An 18,792-nucleotide genomic window follows, 5' to 3' on the forward strand; every position below is an offset into this window, starting at 1 on the left:
TGCTCCACAGCTGAGGGTGCTGCCTCTCTGCCAGTGAGTCCAGTGTGAACTCTGGAGAATGGCACTAAGCCCAGAGCCTCCTGTAAACATGTTAAAATGAAACCCATCATGTGAATGGGATGTTGTGATAATGATAAACATACGATTGTGCGGAGATAGCTTAGAAATAAAAACCTAACCCCCCAGTTTGGATGGTAGCAAAATTCTGCAGTTTAGTATTCTTTTGTTTAAGGACAGTATTCTCCACCAAGCCTCAGAAAAGGCCATTAGTACGAAGGCTATTAACTCGATTTAAGGTCTCCTGCCACTGTACACAGACTGAGATGTGCTGTATCAAGAATGCATCACTTTGAGCCGAAGGCTTTTATTTTAACAGATTCCCACTGTCTGCATGGACAAGAACTGTGATTAGCAGCATGACCCTTTACTACTTTTTATTTAAACTTCTTGCAGGCTTGTGAAATTGAAATCCTGTGTTCTGATCTGTACTGACATGTAAAACGCTGGTGCTTCCCTCATTAGGGCAGTGTTTAACCATTCTCCGGGAACAAACACTTGCTACAGTCAGTGAAATACGCTACTGGATTTTGAATGGTGGATGTAACCAGTTTTACTGCACCTGGTTCCCTTTATGATTTAAAACACACACACAAAGTATGCTTTAAATATATAGATTTTTTTTTTAATTTCTTGTGGTTTTCCTTTATATTAGATTTTTTTTTTCCAGGACAGCATTACAATCTAACAACCAAAACCATGTTACATACACACACGCACACCACATAACATGTCCCAGGCAGTCATGTCCTTCGCTCTGTCAACATATTGCAAATGTTTAAACAGTATTCTACGTGAAGTAGACTCCCTCTTTCTACGAGCCTTGCTTACATTGCTTTAACATGTAACACACAACAAGAATGTATTTTGTTAGCTTTCTGTTTTGAACTAGGTTTCAGTTCCTACAGTATAGTGATGTAGAAAATGTGGGGCTTTTTATTTTTGTCTTCTCAAAACCCCTGTTTTAAAAGTTGTCCTGCTATTGTAAGGCATACAATAGATTCTAAGGTTTAAATCACCCTCTCAGCTGAACAGAGCTGGGGAAAAAAACCTACTAGGAGTTTAATCTGCTTGGTCATCGGGGTTGTGTTCTAAACAGGTCAAATGCACACGCACTCAAAATTTGCTGCTTGTTAGAGTGGTGGTGTGGAGGGAGGGGAAAGGAGATAGCAAAACCAGAAAATGTTCTCAAACTCATTTTAAGAAGGTTTAAGGCAACCCTTTCAAACCAAATAGTACCTCCTCTTTAGATAAGCCTTTGAAAGGGAAAAAAATGGATTTTTAACATACAGTGTGTTTTGGCAAAGTGCTGGTGGTAGTCATGTCATCTTTATACTCTATCTTCACCCTCAAACTGGTGGGAAATCAGATTTTAAGCAGGAGTTCCCAAAGGTGCATAGGGGATTTAGGTACCAAACTAAAGGGTATTTGGGGGCCTAACTCTGGCTCCTTTGAAAATCCCAGATCTATTTTTTTTTCCACAATAACATACAGCTGCAGAATTTTTTTTGTAATTTAAATTCCCAGTCGTTTTTTGCATAGGACTTTAACTATGGTTCCCTAATTTGTTACCAAACCATGCAAAGGGGTGAAAGGCACATACACAGTCAATACACTATGAAGAGGTATAATGCATATAGGAGAGTATTATGAGTATAATACCTAGTTGTGGGAGTTGAGAGATATATATACACAAAATATTGCAACACTCAAATGCTACGTTACAGATACAGTTCTGATACAATAGAAAAGAATATTACTATGTTGCTGTTACAGTGTGAGCTGTACCTTTGTCTCAGGAAGGGTAAAAGCTGGATTTTGAAAGCACAAAAGTGAATTAGATACAAGTTGTTTGTAGTGAGAATTGGGTGTTTAAAATAGTTTGTATTTATGGTCAGCTTTGCTCCCCCGCTCACTGTTAGGCAAGAAGGAGTTGGAACAGCAAAGACGTTTGGGGTTTCTCATACAGGTGGACCCTATACAAGTTACATGCTAGTAGGGTGGTTTTTCCCCCTCTCCCTACAAGGAATAGGATCTCCCACACCCTGGAGATAAAGGGTAAAAGCCTGACTCCATTGAAGTCAAAGGAAGTTTTGCTATTGACTTCAGTGGAGCCAGGCTTTCACCCAGAGTCTGAATCTCCATGTAGGACGGCTGAGCAGTGGCAATGGCGGTAACGATGGGGGCTAGTGTAGACTCCCTCTGACCGAAGAGCCACTAGTTGCAGGCAGCTAGTGTGGAGAAGAGCACGTGCTGAGCTAGAACAATGAGCCTGACATATCTCAGAGCCTAATCAGGCAGACCTATTATTAGGGAAGTTGGTGTTGCCCAAGTGGGTTTAGACGGGTACGGGCTGAATGTTTCATCAGGTGCTAACCCACATCCTCTACCTCCTTGTAAACAAAGGGGGTAGGGAGGTGTAAAGAACTTGAAGCTGCAGCTGTTTATTGAGCAAAGAAGGAATAAGTCAGCATCAGCTTGGATACTAGATGGAGCCGTTCCCTTTTTTTATAACCATTTTTTTGAGGAAAATGTGGGATTTGTTTTTTAAATTAAATTTCGTGAGCTAACTTTTTAGAAAGAGCCTTTTTGTGCCTGCATCAAGGGCATAAAGCCGGAGGCTACAGTGAGGCCCTTTAAAAATCCGACCCTGTGTTTCTGACTGGCGAGAGTGCTGTCACCCTTTCACTTCTGCACTCCAAGAGCTGCCCGCTGTTGCATGCTCCAGGTGCCAGGCTGCCTTTTTGGGGGTGAGCAGAAGGGGGAGGCAGCATCTCCTCTGTTACGAGGATTCACAAAACTCTCACACGTCAAAACAAAAGTGATTTACTAACCATGCCAGAGCACTTCCTCCTCTCCCCCTCCCCATTTTTATTTATAAATAGACTTTTTTCTAATCTCCCTATTCCCCCTCCCATTGACAAAACTCCCAGGCAGTTCAGTGGAATGAGAGCTGGGCCAAGGAGGTGTTCATAGAATGGCTGTATCTCTGACAGCTCACAGGAACAGCTGCAGGAGAAACGGACGGAGGTGAACATACCAAACTGCGTAATAGGCAAAGGTTCTTCTAGAATGGCATAGAGGAGGCACCTGAAACTAAAGGAGAAAAGACGATGGTTGGCCTGACTTTGATCCTACATGGGAGTCAAATTGGCCAGAGAGAGGTCAGTGGAGTTAAAAACGGTGGGCGAGGCGAAGGAGGCCCAGAGAGTCTACAGAAGAGGTTCCAAAGGTGCCCTAGGGATACAGAAGAAATTCCACATCCTTGACCTCAAGCAGTTTTACTTCTCTTCCTCCTTTTCAAATTCAATCTGTTTAAAGAAAAAGTAACTAACTGATTACAGCGTGAGGTGCGCCATTAGTGCAGACAATGGCATCGTACTATTCTTTGTACTGTTAGGTATCCATGCCATGAAAGAATGGTCACATTCCTGGAGAAGTTCAGAGCTTGGGGGAGTAGATGCATCATCCAGACATATACTTGTCTCCCATCTTATTTTAAAGCATCCGTGCTCAACCTGGGGCTCTCCAACAGAGGTGTGTGTGTGTGTGTGAGAGAGAGAGAGAGAGAACTAGCTAGATGGGTCCCAAAGCTTTTTTCTGTTGTAATATAGCGTTACATTATGGAAATGGTGGAGAACCACTATCAAGGAGAGTGACCATTGCTGAACCTTCACTTTTCACTGCAGTCATATTTGTCTATTTATTAAATAACAAATATCGGCCATGCTCATTTGTTAAAAAAAAAACACCTCTTCCATAACTGGAAACCACCAATTTCAGCCCCAATCTATGCAAGGGAGTTGGGCGGGGAATTATCCTAGCCCTGTGCTCTTGCAAACATGGGCTTTTTACATCGCAGGAGAGTTTGGTACTGTGCATGGCCTTCATCAAACACACTAATGGATTTCCTCCCCCCTGGGACTTGGAGAAAAGGAAACTGCTCCACACACAGCTACATACGGTTTTAAAATATACAAAGAGAAATAACAGGTTCCTAAAGCGAGGAGCTTTGGGATGAACTACATACCTAAATTTGTACTTTGCAATATTAAAAGAAAGGGGCCCTGCTGGACCGAATTGACTTTCCTCAAGGCTGGGCTTTCCCAGCAGCGTGGGTGCCTCTCGGAAGTGGTACTTGTAGGTGCTGGTTTCGAAGGGCTGGATTTCAAGGGCAGCTCTGCTGGCAGGTGTGCTTTCCATGGCACCCAGCTTGTCGCCCAGCAGCGCTCCTCGTCACCCTTTAAATGCAAATGAAACCCGGCCAAAATGCAGTAGGCAGAGTCTAGCATCATGGACGGCTTGTGTGTTTGTGATCAAGGACTAAGTGGGCTGCTGTGACCCGCTTTTGAATTCAGCCCCTGAACCAGGATCACTTAACTAGGGCTGCTTCGGGGGGTGTTGGTGTTCTATGCAGAATGCTAGAATATGTGGCTTCAGACTTGGCCCTACATAAATGTTTTAAAACAAAAGGGGGGCATTCCCCCAGCTTTGTGCTCACGGGCTGCCCATGCCCCCATTGAAGCCAACCTCTTGTTGACTTCAAAAAAGCAGGGTCAGTGGTGTTTATGGGCGAAGCGGTTCCCTCACCCCCTGCAACTAAGAAGGGCGGAATTTACCGCTGCATGGCAGAGGATGTGGGTTCTGATTCTGCACCAGGCCGATTGTGGGAGAATCCACAGGCAGGCAGGGTCAGCCAGGCAGAGGTTATATTTCCCCCCTGGCTCTGGCCCCTGGAGAGGAGCTCTGCAGAAGAGATAATCTCGCCTGGCGCCATGTTGCTCTTTCCATGCAAGTTCCACCCAGGTGGCGGGAGAATGACAGTCATCCCCCTGGCTCCTCCCTGCAGTCTGCCCCTCCCCTCGTATAGAGCCTGACTGGCTGTGAGCGCTCTCCTGGGTCATGTGTGTGTGTGTGTGGGGGGATAGTACCTCGCAGGGATCTGGCTTCTATGCTCTAAAGATGGGCAAGAGTTATTAGAAGATCTACTCCATTACACTGCCCATGCTGGCCGTGGCCTCAACATTAGCCCGCTGAGAAAGCAAGAGCCAAGCCCACCTGGCTTTCTAAACAGATGTGCCCCCAGGACTTTGTTTTCCACCCGGTGCCTTTTTTTTTTTTTAATGTTAAAAAAAAAAAATCAGAAATGACATTATTCCTGAGAGCGCGAACAACCGTCGCAGTGCTCCCTCCCCTGCCCCCTTCTTACTCTCAACGCACTTTTTCCAAACCATTTTGCACCCGCCTGGCCCTATCCTGCTCCCGTTGACTCCGCTGGGAGCAAGATCTAGCTCAAGTTTGTGATTCGTGTGGAGCACAGATCTGTTGTTAGCTCTGCCTCCAAGATCTTGGCATTGCCCCCAAGCCCTTGGGGGCTTTGATGCCCTCTCAAAACATATTCCTTAAAAATAGCTAGCTAGATATTTCCAATAACGCTGGCCTAGAGGAGGAATAAATTGTATTTCAACAATTTCCATGTGATTCCTGGGACCCACATGAGTGAGGTGGGTGTGCCCCTGGGTGGCCCCGTAGCTAGTAAGTGGACACTGCTAACTTTAAATCTGTTACACAGTTACACTGGTGCCAGTCGAATCCTTTTCCTCGTCCAGAAGGCAGCTGATACTAGCAATTCATGCTAAGAAAATAAAAAGACATCTCACTAGGTTTCACAGATTCCTTTAGGACGTGCAGATTCATATCCACAGCCTCCCAGGAAATAAAAGAACGCATCAGAATCAAATGTTCTGAAATATGCACTTTTAAAGATCCCAATGCACGTGTTTGTCCCTGAGTCCACGCTGTAATTTCCCCTACACAAATAAAAAAGAAATTGAAAACTCCGCATAGCCATTAAAGTAGGAGATCAGAACAACACGCTCCCAGCCACAGGTTAGTTTGTTTGTTTAACCTTTCAGTTGGGAGCATCACACAACTAACCACAAACTGGAAATACTGAATGCAAAACCAAAATCAACACCGTACAGCCACTCTGTGTTTTTAAAATATTTACACACGGGCACCCAAAGATTCTGTGTTTTAAGCACCTTTTGTTTGCTTTAAGATAAAAGGAGAGCCATCCAACCTCAGCGTGACGGGCTCTGGTTGATCGTTAAAGAACTAGGACAGGAAATTTGGTAGCAGACCAGTACTTCTAGTGATCGCCTCCAAGCACAGTGTGAACACACCTCTGTCACAGCATTAGCTGTTTGGTCACACTTGATAGCAGGTGCATTTCTAATCAGCTTATAAAGGGTTAATAAATGATTACGTTGAGGACAGTCTGTGTTTTAGATGCTTGTAAGCCATGGTAATAGTAACCTAGTGACCTGTCTAACAATGATTTGACCTTTCAGTAAAACATTATCAATCATTGATTAACCCTTTCTAAACTCTTGATATAAAGTGGGATGGTAGTTTTGCTTGGTTTCCCCTGCTGACTAGGGATAACATGATGCAGTTGTGCAGAACGATGACATCCAAGCAAAGTTCCTTGCATTCTCCTTCTAAAAAAAAATAAAACTTTAAATATTAGAAATGAACCACCACTGAAACGGGCAGTTGGGCTATTGGACTCAGTGCCTCTGTTTTAACAGCACTTAAGGGCCCTGGCCGGCACTACTGAGGGCGACTAGAGCTTTGCCATTGACTTCAATTGCTGTTGGATCAAGTCCTAATTGAGTAGTTTTTGCTTCTCACTGTCCTGGACAATTAGCGAGGCTGGGAGGCTTTTAAAGAGGGACTTCTCCTACTGGGAGAAATGCTTGGGAGCAGCTTAGCAGACACACGCATTGTAAGATGTACAAGGTGAGTAACATTCCCCAAAGCAATTTGTGTTTCTAGGAAGCTTTGCTCGCTCTCTCTCTCTCTCGCAGCCATTTGGCACCTGTTTGATCTGCAAGACACAATGGTCAGCTCCAAATATCACAAGTGTTATGGGGGCTCTGGGCATGGGTGACATCATCATGTTAAATTTGTGACATCACTGTCATTTGCAGGGTGCCTGAGGCATGTTGTAAGTGGAGGTGTAGAACTGTGTAACTGTAACAGGTGGGAGCTGACCGGGAGGCAGAAAATTACTGACCTCATACAGCTCTTTATTGGTGTCTGCTCCAGCAAGGAAATCTCCCTCTAAAGCCACCTTATGTGCATGAAACAGCCTAATGCTGCAGAACAGTTTGACCAAACAGCCTATGGAAAGGAGAACTGAACCGGGGATGCGGGGGGCGGAGACTTGATGAGCATCCAAAATTTAACCCTGTTCCTATGTTGCTGCTTAAAAAATTCTTAACCCTGACATGGACATTGACGAGTTTAGGAAATAGCTCCTCCTCACCTCTGCAGGAACTTGAGTCGGCGTTCATGTAAAATGCACCAGTCCCAACTTGCATCAGGGCTCACTTGAGAAAAAGGCATTTAATAGAAAACCAAGGATGTGAATGGCTGTAAATGTCCCATCAAGTCAAGACATTGCCAGTCTCTGGTAAGGAGTTGGCTGCAAATGAAATAATAGACGTGTTGCCATCTTTAACACACTCCTGGTGGGACCTTCAGCAGTGAGCAGATGAAGTTCTATCACACCACTGCCTGCTCCAACACGTGGAGACAATGTGGAGCTGGTATCAAACAACAGACAGGGGTGGGGCTCATCCAGACCATAGGAAATAACACTGGCTTTTCAAGTTCTCTCTCTTTCTCTTAACTGCTGTTAAACCGTCTTGCCAAGAGATCTGTGCACATGAGCTCGGCTGCCTCTCCAGATGCTGACAAGGGTGCAAAAGCAAAGAGGAACAAACAGCTGATCCTAGCAATATGGGAATTTTGCCCTTGACTTCAATGAAAGGAGGGATCAGATTCTAAAAATCAGGTTCCTATTAGAGATGGGCCCAAGCTACAGAGCTCAGAGCCAGCTGGAACATCAACAAGGTTTGTGTGTGCTGGGGGTGGGGGAGGAGTTCAGGTCCAGCATATTGGTTGGGAGTTATCTCTAGTTACTAGAGTCACCAATGATTCGATCAGATATAGCTGCCTGCAGCGTCTTTTCCATTAATACAGGATGATGTTACTGTTTTTTAATCTTTGCCAGGCACTGCTCTTATTTCTCTAGGCGGGTTAGAATTTATTTCCATGCTGTGTGAGAACTTTCTGTTCAGTAGTGTCATGAGGGCAGCAGGGCTTTGTGTTTGGAGACACTAATAATGGTCTTGTGCAGAATTTTACAAAAGCCAGACTGGGAGAGTTATAGAGGCAGTAGGGCTGTTTCAAACAATGGTTGATTACACTGAAGAACAACAAATATTAAATATATTTAAAATAATCCCATTTATCTCTGTATTTTTAGAGGCTCCCATGGCACCTGCATTTTAGCTAGATCCTGCAGGCAAAATTATAGTAGCCATTCTCCGGGCTAACCAGATCTGTTAGCCTCCATTCCTGGAGGCTGCTAATTGTAAGTTTATTTCCTCTCAAAAGTCTCAAGAGCTCAATTATTAGACATTTTAAAAGCGGCGCTCACATGGTGGAGGCCCACTGTTTACAATTATTTTTAAAAACACAATTTCACAAAACCTACTATGAAGGTAAAGGTCTGAATAATGGTTTATAGAAGAAATTCCAGTGAAAGTGGTTTATTTTTGTAGCTCAACATGGCCTTGCATGGTGGAAACTCAAACTCAACAGCATTGTGCAAATGGGAACGGGAGCCTGCCTGTGGACAGCCTAGTTTCGTTCCCCCAGGGAGTGAAGTGCAAGCAGTAAATAAAGAGCATTAATGGAGGAAAGTGATTTTCAGACAGCTTTGCGGTTTTACTAATCGCGTATTATTAACGTACAATTTTTTATATCTTGACAGTGGCCTTTTAAGGATAAACATGTTGGGCCAAACCCAGCTCTGGTGTAGCAGCATTAAAACCACCAGGGATGAATATGGCTATTCATGACACAGGGCACAATCTTTAGTGCAGTTAACCGGGGGTTATCTATTAGCCCATTCTGACTACAGAGAAGAAATTCCTCAACTGGGCTGAACGCCTGGAACTTTATTTCCCATCGGAAACTCCCTATAGTCCTGTAGGGACTATCAGACTAGCGAGCGTTAGGCCTGCCTGTAACAGGGGAATAGGGGAGCTGCCATATATACCTCTTTTTGGGGGACTTGTGTGTTTTTCCATCCACGTAGGCACAAGTTCTGCGCTACACAGTTCTCGGCCTTGGGCTTGTACCCTCTCAACTGCTCCAGTTTCCATCCTCGTTTCTTGTCTTGCCTCTCTCCTCCTGCCTTTCTTTTGTCCCCAATCTCTCTCGCTTCCTCTCTTGTTGCACATCCTTTCGCTACCAGCTTCGACATACTTTACCACCTCTGTGACTATTGCACAAGCCCCTTTCTGCACTGTCCTCCCAAACGCTAGATGGGGCAGCAAACCACAGGCTGTTATACCAGCGTGAAGGAGAATTCTCACGCCTGGGGGTTTGAGTGATGGGTTATGTCCAACCACTAGCTTTAGGACCATGCTCAAGAAGTATCATCATCCACTGAGGCTAGACCTGTCTGCTGGGAGTGGCTCCTCTAACAGCTCCTTGGAGGTAGTGGGATTTACACAATGCTGCTTTGCGGGTTTGTTTTCCGAGGGCCCAGATTTTGACTGAAAATAGAAAACACCAAGACCTGTTTGGACATGTACAGATCACTGGCTTCCCCGGGGCACCAAAACCAGCGGAGACCAGGGAGAGCCTTTTGCCAGAAATCCAGTGATTTGGACAGACCGAGGAAATGACAACCCAGTCTAGGGGGTAGGCCTCCTTGTTCATTGCTCAACCATTGGCTCTGAAGATCTAATATGGTGTTTACAACCAATCAGATAATGCACCCCCACAGGCTTCTGCCCAGCCTGTTGCCTGGAATGAGAATTCTTTATTCGAATGGATGAGGGCTTTTTAAGGGCTTCGTCATTGTAAAATGCAAGTAAGTCATTGCGGGATTTGTTTCTTCTTGTTTTTTGCCTAAGCTGGTGAATGTTCCTGACCATTTCATGAGGCAGATTTGTTCAGCCTTTCTAAAGACCACCTGATCTCTGCCCTGTGTTCCACATGCAATAATCTGCTTAGAGCTTTGACACTTGTCCCTTAAGCAAAGCTGTTTGGAGGGGTGGGCCAAACATATTGTAAGACACCCGACTGTAACCTGAAAGCACCGGAATAATAAAATGGACTTTGCACTCTTTTTAAAAGGCTGTGGGGAATTAAGGGCTACAGTAATACTGCACAGGCTTGATTTCCAGAAGCACTCAGTAGCTGCAGCTCCCACGGATTTCAGTTGGAGTTGTCGGTGCTCAACACTTCTGAAAATCAGGCCTTAAATACTTGCTAGGAGATGCTCAAGCAGGGTTCCCTTTACTCCAGCATGGCACCTCTGAACAGACAGCTAGATAATAAAAGCATGCAAGTAAGGATCATCAGTGATACCACAATCCCAGCTCCCAAGTTAATTCATAGAGGATCTAATATACAATCCAGTTTTTAAAGGGGGTGGGGGGAATAGTCTTTATTCCACATAAATTGTTACATTTTCCTGGAATTTGGGCCAATTTTGTTGTTATTTTGTTCCAGTTTGCATTTGAATCTGGTATCTCCATTTGTGACATCACAATCTGTTCCACAGAGAAGAGTGTGATGTCATAAAGAAAGGCACTGACGTCACAGGCTCCCAATATAACGGCAAGGGACAAAGGAAATGATGGGGCGTCTTCACCCTCCCATAAATTCAGCATAACATTGGTGTTAAGCTTAGTGAAAAGTAGAGCATTCACTGGGAACACCAAACTCGAATTCAAATACAGGTAACCATTGCAAGAGCAGCTGGAAGAACTTACTCAAGTATTGGGGAGGGAGTCGGGGAGCTGGGGAAATACCTCCCATCAGGAATCATTTTCCCGAGGGTAACTGGTTGGACACAAGTTTTTCCAGAGACTTTAGCACTTATTCTTTTAAATAATTTCTTGACATTTAAAAGCTGTCCCCCAGCCAGTGTCATTAGGTTACGTGAGGGTGATGTGCCGGCTTTCTCTCCTGCTCAGTGCCAGAGCAAAAGCTGCAGTGGTGGGGAGGGGAGTGCAAAGTATCGAAGTGGAGAAGGAAGAAAATAATAGGTAAGTAAATGTATACGCTAGTGTAAAAAGGGGAGTGAAACCGAAGGAGAGCCCAGCAAGGATCTGCTGTGGAGCATCATCAGTTCAGAAGAAATTGAAAAGCGTCTCTCATGGGGATAGGTTTATTCCAGAGAAAGGATGAAGACACCTCTGCTGGAGAAAGCATCGCAAGATGGGACGTGAAGCTTGAGAGTTAAAAGGGTAATGCCCCGCGGTGCAGACTTCCTGAAGTAGTTTAGTAGTTGTACTGGCGCTGGCATGGTTGGTAGACAAAGCTGCCCTGGTGTTTGGCCCGCCGGGGGTGGCGCTCTCTGGCGCGGTTCTGCCTCTGCATGACCTTCTGACTGAGCTTGTGCTTCTCCACCAGCTGCTTTGCCCGCTGGATCCGACGGACCTGGCTGACCTTCTCCAAGATGGCAGCTTTTGCCGTGAGAGAGGTGGGGTGGTGCGGGGTGCGGCGCTCCAGCCGGGGTTCAGGCACGTCCCTAGAGAGAGAGACACACACATTCATTAATAGTTAAGCTCAGGATGACCTCAGACAGATGGGACACCACTTTGCATTTCCCCAGGGCATGAAGGGGTCGACTGCCAACTGGAGTCACACATGAGACTCCTGACAGCTCCCTTCTGAGTCAAATGCCCATACAACAAAAGAAGAGACGAGCCCCACGTCATGCTCAGCACGACCAAGAATTGTTCCGTTGGAGGTTGCATGCGGTACTATGGTGATAGCACCATGGAAATAGAGCTATTTTCCCAAGATCGGTATGGCAGATTAATTCTTTAAAATGCTCGTATTACCCAGGCTAACATCCCCTTAACAACCACTTAGCTGGCTTTGCACGCGAGTGTCTTACAGACGAACACACATACAGGGACAAATTTAGAAGAGATTCTAAGGTGGTTTCTTCTAATCTCTCAGCATGCAAATTACTCCAGTTTAGGCTCCCTTTGATTTAGTAATTGGCATTTAATTGAGGCCCTTCCCCTACTCATCACCTCTGAATTTGGCCTGCTGTCTCCTGTAAGCAACGCTGTTCAAAGCCTCTTACAAGGCCAATGGAATTATGAGTGAACTGCTCCATAGGCCAATCTGCAATAAGCAGAGTTGTTAAAAGGAACAGGACTTCCCCAGATCAAACGATTGGCGTGATTGAACCAGGTTCCATTAGCACAGATGACTCACGGGGAGAAGAGAGCTTGAAAGCCAGCTGCTCGGTCAGCAGAAGTTCTCCTCCAACAATGAGGGAAATCAAGGGCAAATTGAGCTCATTTCCTCCCTACTTTTAACTATTATTTGTAGCCATTTTGCTTTGTATTTCACCTCCGCCTTCAAACGTTCACTGACTCCAGCCAGATTGGAATTTGGCCCTACGAAAAAGGAGTTTGCAAAGGGTAAATGAGATCCCAGCCGATGATGCTCAGTGTCGTCCTCTGAGACTTGCCCGGGGAATTTGCTCTTGAACTGGGCCATGTCCCTCTGTGGTGCTGTATAAACAATAACGATGTATTTGGCCCACGGTCCCATGGAGTGTTAATGCCAAAAGCCATCGAGCTCTCTGGCTGGCTCATGGCTGGGCCTTAGCCCAGTTTGCCTTTGGTGTGTATGTGCTGTTGTGATACTCTGGTAACACATCCCAAAACACTGAGCAGCCCACGTGGCTTGTAATTTGCCATGTGGCTGCACTACCGGGCATTGGTTGTGAACTCTGCGGCTGCCGATGGGAGAAAGTGTGGAACTGGAAGTAAGGATTGCTGCTGTCTCCCAGGAGGGTCCCCTTTCCCGGAAAAGCAGTGGGCTTTGGTCCCCTCTCTGGGGTTCTTTTTCTGCCTAGGAGTGCGGGGGGGGGGGGGGGACGGACGGTTCGGTGCCCAGGAGAGCTCAATTTGCAGGAAGAACCACATTCCAGAGTGGAGGATTTTGCGCTCAGAACTAGAACTGCACTGCAGGACCAGGGCGGAGGAGATGCAGATGAGCTGAGATGAGGAGGAAAAGCCGACAAATATCCTTCCTAAAAGAGCCAACATGGTAAATTCCAAGACACCAGTGAAAGGTGAGTGGAGCCAAATCCACTCCAAAGCCTTATTGCCACAGGCTTGTTTTTTTTGGTGTCTGGTTTTCTGCTGTAACGATACCGGTGGTATGACTGAAAGGGTGTGCCCACACTGCGTTGTCTACACCATCTTACGCTACTTCCCTTCTCAAGCACTGCCTTCACAAAGCTCTGTACTTTCTGGAAATAACTGCGCACCATTCTGAACGGATATTCCCGGTGCAATGTTCTGCTCCTCGGGGCCCAGCATTCTGGGCTTTTTCTTGCAATGCATTGTGGGGTGTCTATTGGAACCTACTGGATTTCTGGGATTTGGGCTCAAATGAACAAACTCCCATGATTCCCTTCCTAGCATCCCGTAATTTGTCCCTTGTTTGAGAGTAAGCACTATTTACAAAGTGCTGCCCGGCAGTGTGGAGGAAGCACTGTGATCCTGATCGTCATTAATACGAACAAACCGCTCCGCACACGTATGGGCAGCCACACAGCCAGGTAGCTTTGGATGGGTTCGGAGACAGCTGCAGTGTCACAGGAGGGCTGGCCCCTTTAAATGAAGCAGGTCCAGTCCCCCTGTGCCAGAACAGGTGCTCCACCTTTGGCCAGTTCAGAGGGTGGAGCAGCACCTGAGGCTAATAAGGATCAGGGAGGAGATCTCTGAAGGCAGCTGTAGGAGGTCCTTGGGGAAGGCAAGGGAGCAGGAGAGGGGGTTACCAGCTGACATCTCCTTGCTGGAGAACTGGAGCCAGAGGACCCAAGAGAACAGTGGAAGCATCTCCCTGCTGGCTTGCCTGAGAGGTTAATGAAATAGGGGGATAATGAATGTTCCCCGGGTGAGGACGAACTCCCAGCTGAGAAGTCAGCGGGGGGAAGGGGGGCTTTGCACTGGGAAGAGCAGAGGTGCACTCTAGCTGGAAGGGTGTCCTGGCAGAAGGACAGGAGAGGACCTATGAAGAGCCAGGTGTTGTGGAAGATGCCAGAGCGCAGTATGTGTGGTGTCAATGGACTAGGTGCACTGGGGTGATAAATGGACTACATTTGGGGACTTTTGCTATGGATTATTTTCACTGTTTGTAATAAACTTGCCCCAAGGGGCAGGGGATATGATTGAGGCAAGACAGCCTGTCGTGGAGTCCTTCGATGGCTGAGAGGGGAAGTGATGGTAAGCAAGGTGCTAGGGTACCCAGCTGCAAGGGGTACTTGGGGCACAGTGATGCTGTGTCAATATGGCTAGAGGAGGAGGATGAAATCGAACAGTTATTTCTGTACGACCCTTTCCTGGAGTGACTTCACTGGACTGAGCTCTGCTTTCTGGGCTTGGCAAACGAGCCCTGACTTCTTCTGGTGTATGGCTTCTGACTGCAGAATGAATGAGATGTTGAGTAAGCGATGTTGCCACTCTATCATGGCAGCATCATCCAGGGACGTCAAACGCGTCCATCCATCATCAAGATGATAAGGAGTGCAGTCCGTAACCAGATGGCACGCTCTTTTTCTTGAGCTCCACAGGGATGGGATGGGGAGATCAAGAACCCCCACAGTAAAGATTCAAGTTAAACTGCCCGTGACCACAACATAACGGGCAACATGGGGGGCGTATCAGGATGCTTCACGTTGGCTTCTACCATTAACTCCCCAGGAAGCAGGGAGGACAATCCTGACAACTTGGCCAGTGACCTGCTAACGATGTTACAATACTGACTGGTGGGACAGGATAGTAATGGAGAACTGGTGATGGCAGCACTTCAGGATGTGGGAAGGCTCCTTTCTGGGAGATCTGTGTGGAGTTCACTCCAGAGCTGCAGCAGTGGAAAACCAACAGGAGAGTTGCCCTCAGCGCAGAGAAGTGTGGGGTCACCAACATCTAGAAGCTTGCTACTCTCGATTGCTACCTGTCAGGCTCCTGTGGGTAGATCAACTATTAGGGCTGTGAATGGAGGGTTCCCAAATTGTATAGGAGGCATGGATGGGACCCATGTCCTTATTCCTGGCCACCACACCAGTCCTCCGAGTTCATCAACAGCAAGGCCAAGTTGATTACTGTGGAACGTTCACCACTATGAATATGGGGTGGTCTGGATTGGTTCATGATAGCAGAGCTCCTTTGCTGCGCTGGGCATGTCCCAGGGGTGCCCCATCTCTTGCATTTGCTCTGCCAGGTTGTAGATCTTGGCATTCCATTACTGCTGTCCAGAAGGTCCTGGACATGCTCCTATCCCCAGAAAGCGAGAAGTCCAGGCCCTCCTGATAGGTCCATGTGGAAACACAGGACATGGTTTGGTATGTGACTCTGAGTGTGTAAACTCTTCACAAGCTGAAATTGTAGAGGGGCATGCCTGGCTGCCAGTTAAACAGGGAGAAGACAGCCGGTCAAGGTGCCTCCAGAGCAATAGAGGGCAGGCAGGGAAACAGACAAGCCAGTCCAGGCATGAAGCTATGCAACGTGGGACAGCAGTGGGAGAACTGCCAGGACTGGTGTAATTAATCCAAAATAGAGAGGCACCCACATGAATCTTAGACCGCATTAACTCTTTGCAGCGTAGAGTTCGCTCACTTCTGAAGCCAATGAATGAAAGTGGGATAGGATCCCGGATGAAAAAAGCAAAACAAAAATCCTTTTGTGGGTCCCAAAAATTAATGTTATAAGGAAAGAACATTCCCCTGAAGACAAGGCTGTAGAGACCACGGACCATCCCCCCACCCTTAATATGAAAGTCTTTCTTTAGTGTTTTAGCCAGATGGCATTGCCTGGATATCTAGAGTGCTCTAGCCACTGGGCAAAGCCTGTCCCCCCAAACTGCAGCTCTAATCCCAGCTCTGCCACTGATTTGTAGTGCGATCTTGGGCTAGTCTCTTAACGCCTCCATTCCTCTGCCTCCCCAGCTGGAAAGCAGAGATGATGATACCTGTCTGCCTTTGCCATGGGCTACAGACACACCATGTACTATTATTACTATCCGCAGCATCCCAGGCTGGACTCACCCTTCACTGATCGGTTCGTCAGAGCTCTCCCTTTCCACCACAATGCTGTTGCTGGTGACGTAGACGGACATGCTGGGGTGTTCGATCAAGAGGTCCTCCATGGGGCTGCTCTCCAACCTGACGGGGCCGGGGCCTTCTGCAGTAAAACAGGGGGGAGGGGTGACAAACCAACTCTCGTCCATCAAGCAGGGGTCGGGCTGGGAGGGCACGGGCCTGCCGATATAGTCACTGAGTGAGTGGGACGACGAAGTGGTAGGTGGGGGGGACCCAGGACAGGACTGGGAAGTGCAAACGGAATCCCTCTCACCTACCCGCTGCTCTTCGCTTGGGGCTGAAGTGTAACTAGCTAATGAGAGACAAGAGCCACCATCCACAAGGTGGGAGCAGCCAAAAAAACCACGGTCGTTTGAAGCCATGCAGAGTGGGAGCAGGGCGGGGGGGCAGGCAGGGGGAAGAATAAAGAAGCAGAGAGACACACACACATACAATATACAGTGGGTGGGGAGGGGTGGGGAAGGGGGGAGAAAAAGGGGGCATTATTAGTAAAAATGACACCCCAACAGCATTATTGTTTTCTTTCTTTTCAATCGATAAAACCTTTACTGAAGTATAAACCACCATGCAAAATAAAAACACCACCACAGCACAGCGCGGCCACCTCAAGGGGCGATTCAGCCAAGCATCCGCGTGCCCGAGGGACCACTAAGAATGATGAGAGCACCGACAGGGAAAAGCACGGGGGACTGGTCTCGCTTGTGCTTTGCGCTCGGACAGATACGCTCTGTCCACCCCACCTAAACCAACGCGGACTGGCAGGAGTCAGGAGGAAACGTATCCCTCCAGGGCGTCTTCCTCCTTCCTGTATCCAAGCGGAGCATTCCGAAGGGCGGGGCCCCACGGTTATGGCAGCGCTAGACTCCCTTCCAATGCGCGTGCTCCCTGAGCTGGTTACTGGTGGTGGAGGTTAATGGCGTATTGGAACTGGATTCTAAACCTGGACAGTCTAAGCTTATGTGACCAACACGGTAACTTAGCACTGTGTTCTAACCAGGGCCCTGGACCCCATCATAGCTGTGATGTTGATGGGGCCTTCCTAAGCCTAAATGGCAGCCGTGTCATAATTTACGGAGCTGCTCAGCCTGTCTCTAATCTGTTAGTTCCTCTCTCTGCTTCTTGTCATCAGTTTCTTGCAGCTCAGGTGGAAGAGTGTGATTCCAGGGCCCCCTCGCTCTGATATTGGCTGTGTTCTAGCAGAGGAAGATGTTATTATGGCTCGGTTCAGTCAGGACTGCTCCAACCTCTGCTGAGCTCCTCAGTGTGCTTCAGGCTGGTCTAGTGAAGTGGTCTAGTGGTCACTGGGCTAGTGAAGGGGGAGCCCTGAGCAAAGATCTATTTGTGCAGTCTAGTGTTCGACCCCTCTGCGGGTTGGGGTCTGAGTGAAATCTGAGCGGAACGTGTGTCTGCAGCAAGACAAAGGGAAGGAAGATATATGAAAGCACAAAGTGCTGGGCAGACTTTCCATCGCTAGTTTGACACTGATGGCTTCAATTAGTCCCATCAATGATGCATCTGCCTACAGTGAGCAACTGTGGTCCAGTGTGGGCTGGGAGAGCTGAGACCCGGATTTACAGCTCGCTTGTGTCACTGAATCACTAGGTGACCTTGGGAAAGACCATTCATCTCTCTGCCTCACTTACCCCAGCTGTAAGGCGTGGTTAGTAACCCTTAGCCTCCTTTGTAGACTGCTTGGAGAGCGACGGATGAAAAGTGCTATACAGGTGCTAAGTATTAATTTCTTTCAGGCCAGCATGAATTTCATGGATGATCATAATAATACTGGGAGGCAGTGTGGAGTAGTGGTTAAAGCAAAATCAAGTCACAATCAAAATCCTGGCTGCTATCCTGTTTTGCCACTAACTTCCTGTGCAACCTTTGGCAAATGACTTAAACCCTTTGTGCCTCCATTTTTCCTTCTGTACAAAGGGCGGAATAACTCTTTCCTTTCAGGGAGTTGTAAAAGGCCTGGAGATCCTCAATAGGCATCATCTTTTTTTAAATTCTGAGAAAATAATCATTTAAAAAAATGTTGGGTCAATTGTTCATGAGACAGGACGAAAGGGGTGATGCCATTTGGTCTGGAAGAGGGCAGCCAATGAGAGACTTCATTTCAGGGGACATATTTCCAAAGGGCTTATGCTGCTCCAGAATTAGACTTTCATACAGCAGGGAGTCATTCTCCCAGTCCCTGGAGATTGGGCTATTAATAGATGTCGAGAGGCCCGGCTGGAGATTATTTAGCGACATAAAGACAAGTTTGGAGTGGTTTGGGTTGCTTGTTTTTCTTTACTTCTCGGAACCTCCACTGCTCGAGCCAATTGTGTAACTGGGAGAAGAGGGGAGGATCCAGGCTAAACAAACGTCTGATCCACCAAGCACTTGGGTTCTCAGGGAGGCTTCCTTCCAGACAGGCAATAAGTGTAGCTGTGACAGGAAGTGGAAGGGGAACCTAAAATTTCCAGGTGAGCTGCAGTTTTCACTGAGCACCATAGATCAGAATGGCC

General features: G+C 47.1%; 1 protein-coding gene across 4 annotated transcripts in view; it reads right to left on the reverse strand.

The window, feature by feature from the left end:
* Positions 1 to 1,536: 1,536 nt before the first annotated feature.
* TP53INP2 (tumor protein p53 inducible nuclear protein 2) overlaps positions 1,537 to 18,792 on the reverse strand; it is a 59,830-nt gene continuing 42,574 nt past the window's right edge. Inside the window, exons 3-5 of one of the 4 annotated variants that reach the window (XR_004647812.1) lie at positions 16,232 to 16,577; positions 7,391 to 11,683; positions 1,537 to 6,560 (exon numbers count right to left, since the gene is read on the reverse strand). Coding sequence is in view for 3 of the 4 variants with exons in the window: in XM_034787095.1 (XP_034642986.1) it covers positions 11,434 to 11,683; positions 16,232 to 16,577 (596 nt within the window). In the remaining variant the exon portion in view is untranslated. Of the gene's footprint in view, positions 11,684 to 16,231; positions 16,578 to 18,792 lie in introns of all 4 variants that reach the window. The other 3 variants (XM_034787096.1, XM_034787095.1, XM_034787097.1) reach the window with 3 other exon arrangements.

This window comes from Trachemys scripta, chromosome 12 (genome assembly GCF_013100865.1).
Source record: "Trachemys scripta elegans isolate TJP31775 chromosome 12, CAS_Tse_1.0, whole genome shotgun sequence".
In the NCBI taxonomy this organism is placed as follows: Eukaryota; Metazoa; Chordata; order Testudines; family Emydidae; genus Trachemys; species Trachemys scripta.